Below are 8909 nucleotides of genomic sequence, written 5' to 3'. Positions count from 1 at the left end.
CAGCATCGCCCCCATTTCCACTTCAGCATCGCCCCCATTTCCACTTCAGCATCGCCCCCATTTCCACTTCAGCATCGCCCCCATTTCCACTTCAGCATCGCCCCCATTTCCACCCCCCCTTCAACCTCTCACCCTAGATGTCATTGCCCCCCCACCTCCTGGTCACACTCTTTCCCCCCCCACCCCCACCCCAGATACCGAGATAGTGTACTGCCCCTACCCTCCACGGTAGTTTCATTTTTACCCCCCCCCCCCCCCCCGAGTCTTTGTTTCACTCCCTACTGGTGTCCCCCCATGGTATTGCCTCTGTCACCCCTCCAAACCCAGTGTTGTCCATTCTCCCCGCCCCCCCGTGTCATCTTCCCAACCCTTTGTTTTGTCCCCTCCCCTGTCACTCACGTTACACCCCTTACCCTGTCCCCCCACGTCTCTTTCTCCCCCCCACCTCTCTTCTCTCCCCCCCCACCTCTCTTCTCTCCCCCCCCACCTCTCTTCTCTCCCCCCCCACCTCTCTTCTCTCCCCCCCACCTCTCTTCTCTCCCCCCCCACCTCTCTTCTCTCCCCCCCACCTCTCTTCTCTCCCCCCCCACCTCTCTTCTCTCCCCCCCCACCTCTCTTCTCTCCCCCCCACCTCTCTTCTCTCCCCCCCCACCTCTCTTCTCTCCCCCCCACCTCTCTTCTCTCCCCCCCCACCTCTCTCTCTCTCCCCCCCCACCTCTCTTCTCTCCCCCCCCACCTCTCTTCTCTCCCCCCCCACCTCTCTTCTCTCCCCCCCCACCTCTCTTCTCTCCCCCCCCACCTCTCTTCTCTCCCCCCCCACCTCTCTTCTCTCCCCCCCCACCTCTCTTCTCTCCCCCCCCACCTCTCTTCTCTCCCCCCCACCTCTCTTCTCTCCCCCCCCACCTCTCTTCTCTCCCCCCCCCACCTCTCTTCTCTCCCCCCCCACCTCTCTTCTCTCCCCCCCCACCTCTCTTCTCTCCCCCCCCACCTCTCTTCTCTCCCCCCCACCTCTCTTCTCTCCCCCCCCACCTCTCTTCTCTCCCCCCCCACCTCTCTTCTCTCCCCCCCCACCTCTCTTCTCTCCCCCCCCACCTCTCTTCTCTCCCCCCCCACCTCTCTTCTCTCCCCCCCCCACCTCTCTTCTCTCCCCCCCCCACCTCTCTTCTCTCCCCCCCCCCCACCTCTCTTCTCTCCCCCCCCCACCTCTCTTCTCTCCCCCCCCCCCACCTCTCTTCTCTCCCCCCCCCCCACCTCTCTTCTCTCCCCCCCCCCCACCTCTCTCTCTCTCCCCCCCCCCCACCTCTCTTCTCTCTCCCCCCCCCACCTCTCTTCTCTCTCCCCCCCCACCTCTCTTCTCTCTCCCCCCCCCCCACCTCTCTTCTCTCTCCCCCCCCCCACCTCTCTTCTCTCTCCCCCCCCCCACCTCTCTTCTCTCTCCCCCCCCCCACCTCTCTTCTCTCTCCCCCCCCCCCACCTCTCTTCTCTCTCCCCCCCCCCACCTCTCTTCTCTCTCCCCCCCCCCACCTCTCTTCTCTCTCCCCCCCCCACCTCTCTTCTCTCTCCCCCCCACCTCTCTTCTCTCTCCCCCCCCCACCTCTCTTCTCTCTCCCCCCCCCCCCACCTCTCTTCTCTCTCCCCCTCCCCACCTCTCTTCTCTCTCCCCCCCCCCACCTCTCTTCTCTCTCCCCCCCCCACCTCTCTTCTCTCCCCCCCCCCCACCTCTCTTCTCTCCCCCCCCCCCCACCTCTCTTCTCTCTCCCCCCCCCACCTCTCTTCTCTCTCCCCCCCCCCACCTCTCTTCTCTCTCCCCCCCCACCTCTCTTCTCTCTCCCCCCCCACCTCTCTTCTCTCTCCCCCCCGTCCCCCCCCCCCAGCCACATCATAAATATCTGGAGTGAAGGGGTTGAAGGAGGAGCAATGGGAGTGCCATTGTGCCTCCTTGAAGCCCTTCACCCCAGATACTTATTGCCCCCCCACCCCTACCTCAGATAGAGTATTGTCCCCATTCTCTTTGGTTGTTTCATTTTATGCCCCCCCCCCACAAACAATCTTTGATCCCTCCTATTTTTGTATATATGGAAGAGAAGAAAGCAATTGCTGAACACTTTTTTAAAAAATAAATATCCTGCCCAATTTATTCCTTTGCCACGTTCATGTGCACACAGTCACATTGTTGATAGTGAAGTATTTTCTTTCTGTTGTGGGAGATGATTAACACATATGCAGAAGCTTTGTAACCAGGGTTAGAATTCCACAGTTTGAGCTCGCTTGCAAAGTTTTGAGGAGCTTTGTAATTGATTGAGTAGGTGAAGAGTACAGACCAGATTGTCTCAGTTTGATTTCCCACCTGTAGTGATCTGAGTGGGCTGGGGATAAGTGCTGTGAATGGCTTGGCTGTGCATTGCAGATGGGGGGAAACTGTTCCTGTTTACTGCTTTTATAATTGTGCATGTGTGTATAGATAGAATTGGACTCAGTTGTGATGCCGCCTTGCTGTGAACAATGGCTAGTTGGGCAAGGCACGGGAAAGTGCCTGGAATCCTCTGGTTTGTACTCTGCTTTCAGTGAAAGGAGGAGTGAAAATTTTTAATTTAAAAAGAAAAATAAGCCAATTACTATGATCAAATGTCATACTATGTTGCAATGGTGGGAAAAATTCTCAACTGTGTTCTCTGATCATCTGTGGTTGGGACTGTCCAAAAGATTAGGGTGACTAATTTTAGTGTGACATTGCTTCCCACAACTAATCTTGTGAAAATTTAGTCATTACTTGTAGTGCAAATCTCTGCTAAACAGTTTAGCATGAGCGTTCTTGGAGACAGTAAAATTCTCTAAGAGAGCAAATTGGTTTCCCTACAGATGGCATTTGAGGGATGCTTATAATGCAGTAATTATACATGTATAATTAATACAATAGTATATCCAGTATTTATAAGTGTGAATCATGTAACAGTTAGTTTGCTAGATAACACATAGTTAATTTGGATGGAGACTGACTCCATTGCCTGGGTAAAAATGCTGTCCATAAATTTAACCGTATTAATGTTAATACAATTTTATTTTAGTGCAATGAGTATGTGTTTGAAATCTGTCAAAACAGTATATTGCCCTTTTAATGAGATATTAATAACATTCTTTCAACTTGATCAAAAATTAAACCTTCAACTGCCTCTACAGCACTGACCTGTATTCAGTAGCATGTGATGGCTGTACCTTTGCATGTTATTTAAATTAGGTATTGTTTATCATGTCCATATACTTCATTGATGAGGTGTCATTACTATTATAGAATAAGTGTCCCATGTTTCACTGGAGATTATCACAAAGAGATGACTATCTTCAGTTTCAATGCCAAGCTCCTCGTGCATTGAATAGCTATTTATATTTTTACTGTCCAGGGACAGGGAGATCACAATGAAGATGGAAAGGATAGTCATCAATAGGAATTTAGCAATGTGTAATGTGGGCATGTGAAAATACAACTATGAAAAACACTCAACTAGTTTTTTGAGATCTTCATCTGTGCACTAGTTTTAACAAACATGCAAGTTTGAAAACATGTTTATGAATCAGTAGCACAATTGCACGGAGAAAAATTGTTGGGGCTTACAAACCAGGAATGTGCCTGAAGGGAACAATTTGAATAATACAGAGCATGACACATTTAAATTTGGCAGTTGTGTAAGCAAAGTGACCTAATCTATGAAGAGTATTGCACAACAGCTGCATAGGTAAAATTATAAAATGAGTTGGTTCATGTAGTGTATTTTATCAGTACAGGAATTAAAGTTGTTTTGATTTTTGTTCAGGTCGTTCCCCCTCCTTTTGGGGAGCTGCCCCTTTTACTTTGTCCTGACTTAATTTGAGTTTGTTTATTTGGTTTGACCTTAAGAGGCCAACTCCTGTTTGAAGGTGTTAAAATTGGAGCAGTAAATTAGAATATGTATTTTTTACATTGAGATTTTTCATGTAATTCTTTCGCACATTAAACTGTAATAATTTAACTGTGACTATGACAAACTGCTGCTCGTTAACATTAAGACTTTGTTAAAATTAAAGTTTAAGTAACGCCCCCCCCAGTAAATAATTGTAAAACTTGCTGTCAAGTAACAAGTATTGTCACTTGATTCACACTAGCTATCTATTTTCGTCCAATTTTTCTGCTCTTCCTACGTACCTTCAATGTTTCTTCAAGTATTTTATACTTGTAAGGAAGGTGGATAATTGAATCAACTTTAATATCAACTGGTGATGATGTGTTGCACATCTTAATAGCCCATTTCTTCTAATCTCTCCTTAACTGAATTTCTTGCAGGTCTCCAAAATCCTACAAAAACCGGACCAACTACGAACAAAGGATGACCTCACTGTCCTCGCAGCATGTGTTGACACTGTGCAGGAGTTGCAAAAGCGAAAGCAGAAGACCGAGGCACGAAAAAGAAAACTTGAAGAAGTGGGTAATTTATCCAATGCAATGTAGTTGACTCCTGAGCTTCCTTATTGGTCAGCTGTCAGCTATGTACAGCAACAGACTCGGTCAACACAGGTTTAAATCAGAGAAACACCTCTTTAAAAAAACAAACTGCTGAATTCTAGTGCTGAGCTGCTGTTATGACCAATTTCTACTGTTGGCTACAAGAAGAACTTGCATTTCTTTGGTATCTTTCACGAAGACTTAATACTTTTTGAAATGTCACTGTTGTACTGTAGGAAATATGACAGACAATTTGCGCTTTGCAAAGTCTCCAAACAGCAATGTGATGATCACCAGATAATCTGATTTAGAGATGTTAGTTGAAGTATAAATAGAGCTAGGACAGTAGAGAAGTCTCCATTGTTCTTTATGGAACAATTGCCATGGGGTCTTTTGCATCTGCTCAAGACAGCAGACACAGCCCCAGTTTAACATCTCATCTGAAAGATAGGAGCTCAACAGTGCATCACTCCCTCGGTACTGCACTGAATGCCAACCTAGATTATGTGCTCACGTCCCTGAATTGGGGCCTGAACGCATAACCTTATAACTCGGGTAAAAGAGCTATCAGCTCTACCACAGCTGACACTTTAGTGTGGGTACAAGTTCCCTATTCTCATATATGTTGCCTTCAGTACTGAAGCAATTGAGAGATTTCCATCATCCCTTGCCTGTGCCATGCATCATTTGTTTGATATGAAAACTTCTTTGGCTTAAGCCAATTTATAAACCAGCACCCGGAAACTGTAGGTGTTTGCCTTTTTCCTCTGGAAAGCACTGAAATCTGCCCTCATTTTCTTGATGACTTTGATCACAATTGGAAACTCGCATATGTAAAGAAATTGCAGACACTAATCCAACTTTTATCACTGTAATACAGCAAAATAGTGATTTGCTCACTGGGCTGTCTATTATATCAGCCTTGGCCAAGTGGTAGCAGACTTTCCTCTGAATCAGGTCATGAGTTTATGCAGCAATCAAGGGTGTCACTTTTGGGTAAGACATTAAAGTGAGGTTTTGTATGCCATCTTGGATGGATGTAAAATATCCCACGGCAACGTGCAAAGGAGATAAAAGGAATTGTGCAGTTGCCTTGACTAATATTTACCCCTCAACTAACACCACCAGAAACAGATTAAATAACTGGGAAAGGCATAATATAAATACAAAGTTTTTGTTTTTCATTTAAACAATTTGTAGAGCACCATTCTTTAATATGCTAGTGTGAAATGGATGTTAAATGTTTGTATGCTGTGAGATTTCTGATAGGTTTTCTTCTCATTAGGTTATAGATGAGCCTGAAGAACTAAGGAGAAAAATTAACCTGCTGGCAGCAGCTATTCAGGAAGCACAATACCCAGTGATTTATTCTGGTGCAGGGATCAGCACGGTAAGGCAGTACCATAACAAAGCCACAGAAATGAGAACTATAATTAGCAAATCATTAGAACATCAAACAAGTTCTGCTTAGCAGTTTGAAAGCATGTGCAGCAGACTATGAAACAGCAGTCGTAGCAATATTAGCTTGGCAAAATAAAAATGTGTTACTAAAGGTGCTAACTAGATTTTCATAACAAATAGTGTGGTCCTCTCAACAGCCATAGGAAGCACCAGAGGGCAGTAACAACCTGTCTTTTCCTGAGTTGGATGGGACTAACATGAACACTTGATTCTATAGTGTTGAATGGAAATACCGAACGTTTACAAAACAGTTTAATTTCTTTTTGTATTTACTTAGCTACTATCCCCAAATGGATCTAAACTATTCTGCTCAACTAGGCTATGTGCTTACAAATTCCATATTCTCATCACTCTGAATTAAACAAAAACGTTTCTCCTATATTCTTTGTTGGATTTATTAGTTCCCATCTATGTCTGCTAAGAGGGTTGTCGGGTGGTGGGTGATCTCCCAGTACACTGGGAAATCAGGGAGCCTGTGCAATGGCTCCCCTACAGCTCAGCAGTTGGCTTCCCCGGCTGGTGAGAATTGGATCCTGGCTCTTTTTTTGCGCTAAGTGCCATAAGGTTGCATTTTCAGTCTCGCCCAAAAAACGAGTCTGAAACTCCCATTTTCTTGCTCGTTCATCACTCAGAATTTTTTTCGTAAAATTCCACCCTGAGAATTTGAAGGAAGGTTGACATTTTGAGAAACCAGGGTCAGTAAAGTGATGAAAAGTCTTCAGTGAAAAGGGCATCAGGATAGATTACTTGCCATCAACGGGTGCTTTCTGGGCAAGAGTGATCGTGCAGAGACCAGCGGAGATGCCTGCTGACAACCCCATCAACTCTTTTCAATTCCCCCCCCCCAACACCGATGGGTACAATTAGGAAATAGAAAAAGATTTAAGGCTGTAGTGGGAGTTGAGTAAAGGTCATCTGGTAGTAGCTTTGAAGTGGCAGATTGTTTAAATGCAGGATCAGACGAGCGTGTAGGGAGCAAAACTGTAAAGACGTTAACACTGATAGACTGCATGGCTAAAGAAGTGTGTTGTTTGTGCAATGTTTACTAACATTGTTACTCAACGTTATACTTCTCATTGTAAGAAAAAACATGATGATGATTCTGGTCACATAAGCTCCCAGAGATTTTGCTGATTAACCAAGGCAGGCTCAGAATGGCACGTACCAGCCAATGAATTAGGCAACAACCTTTTACTTTTAAAAACTAGAGCGATTGAATATACCTTAGCTCAGACTGAAAGTACCTCTCGGCACTATGATTTATTTGTCCATATTCTGCATGGTTATTAACTGGAGAGCCGTTTTTCTGAGAGTGTTGAAGAACAGGTGGCCTTGTGGACAAGCCTGTTAGTGTGTGTCCATTTATTTCATTTACTGTCCTTAATGTTTTTCGAAGAGAAGGTTTTGAAGCCATCATTATGAATGAAACAAGGTGAAATGTAGGATGGTAACTCATTTCGTACTTTACCCTTTTTTTCAAGTTGCATTTAAAAGTGAAAATATTATGGTCTAAAATAAAATCAAGGACTAGAACATTTACAGCATATACTCCAGGTGTCTCACCAAGGCTCCATGCAACTAGAACAAGACATCCTTACTCCTGTACTCAAATACCTTTGCAATAACACCATTTGTCTTCCTAATTGCTTGTTGCATGTTAGCTCTCAGTGACTTATGAACAAGGATACCCAGGTTCCTTTGGACATCAACATTTCCCAATCGCTCCCCATTTAAGAAATACTCTGCATTTCTGTTTTTCCTACCAAAGTGGATGACTTCACATTTTTTCACATTATATTCCCTCTACCATGTTCTTGCCCACTCATTTAGCCTGTCTGAATCCCCATGGAGTCACTTTGCATCCTAATACAAAAATAAATTAGTCCATTCAAAGTAAAATTATACCCAACTTTTTGGTTTATTCCAATATTTGCGAAGCTTTAGTCCCTAGTTGATGTTGACAGAGGATGTTCAATTTGCAGTAATTCGCAGATCAGCTAGATACTCAATATCTTTTCCCAAAGGTAGGGGAGTCTAAAACTAGAGGGCATAGGTTTAAGGTGAGAGGGGGGAGAGATACAAAAGTGTCCAGAGGAGCAATTTTTTTCAGAGGGTGGTGAGTGTCTGGAACAAGCTGCCAGAGGTAGTAGTAGAGGCGGGTACAATTTTGTCTTTTTAAAAAGCATTTAGATAGTTACATGGGTACGATGAGTATAGAGGGATATGGGCCAAATGTGGGCAATTGGGATTAGCTTAGGGGTTTTTTTTTTAAAAAAAAGGGCGGCATGGACAAGTTGGGCCGAAGGGCCTGTTTCCATGCTGTAAACCTCTATGACTCTAATTTCCCATGGTTGTTCCCTGCCCTCTTGACGAGACTGATTATACTTCTAAAATGAGAATTTTCTTTCACTGCCAGTCATGTTTAATGTATGTTTGTACACTAGTTACTTCTATCCTGTATATTTAATAAGTAATGCCAATTTCTTTGGGACAAACTACTGTCAACATTTTAATGTAAAAATGTGTGTGTTAACCATGCTCACCACATACAAGTTTTTATTATTCCACCATTGCAAACATTCCTTTAGCTACCTAAGCCCCAAGTTCTGGAATTCTCTCCCTGAACCTCTGCATGTTGATTTCTTTCTCCTCCTGCAAGATGCTCCTTAAAACCAGCTCCTTTAAGGCAAGCTTTTGGTTACCTGGCTTGATACCTTCTTATGTGGCTTGGTGTTAAATTCTGTGAAGTGTATTGGGACTTCTACTGTGTTGAAGGTGCTATATAAATGCAAGTTATTATTCTATATCTCTACTTTTTTTTAAACATTTTGTCAAGGTATTAAGAAATTACCCTTGTTTACCCTTAACACAGGCTGCATCTATCCCAGATTACAGGGGTCCCAATGGGGTATGGACGTTATTGCAGAGTGGCAGGGAAGTGAGGTAAGAAAAGACATCTTTATATGAGTGAGTA

General features: G+C 44.4%; 1 protein-coding gene across 1 annotated transcript in view; it reads left to right on the top strand.

Annotated features, from left to right (window-relative positions):
- The window catches only part of sirt7 (sirtuin 7), a 28497-nt gene that overhangs the window by 976 nt on the left and 18612 nt on the right, over window positions 1-8909 (top strand). Inside the window, exons 2-4 of the mRNA XM_078226061.1 lie at window positions 4316-4453; window positions 5760-5864; window positions 8808-8878. Coding sequence (XP_078082187.1) covers window positions 4316-4453; window positions 5760-5864; window positions 8808-8878 — 314 coding nt within the window. The remainder of the gene's footprint in view (window positions 1-4315; window positions 4454-5759; window positions 5865-8807; window positions 8879-8909) is intronic.

This window comes from Mustelus asterias, chromosome 12 (assembly GCF_964213995.1).
Source record: "Mustelus asterias chromosome 12, sMusAst1.hap1.1, whole genome shotgun sequence".
NCBI classification, from domain to species: Eukaryota; Metazoa; Chordata; class Chondrichthyes; order Carcharhiniformes; family Triakidae; genus Mustelus; species Mustelus asterias.
Note: the sequence above shows the minus strand (reverse complement) of the source record. Positions and strands in the feature narration are given on the sequence as shown.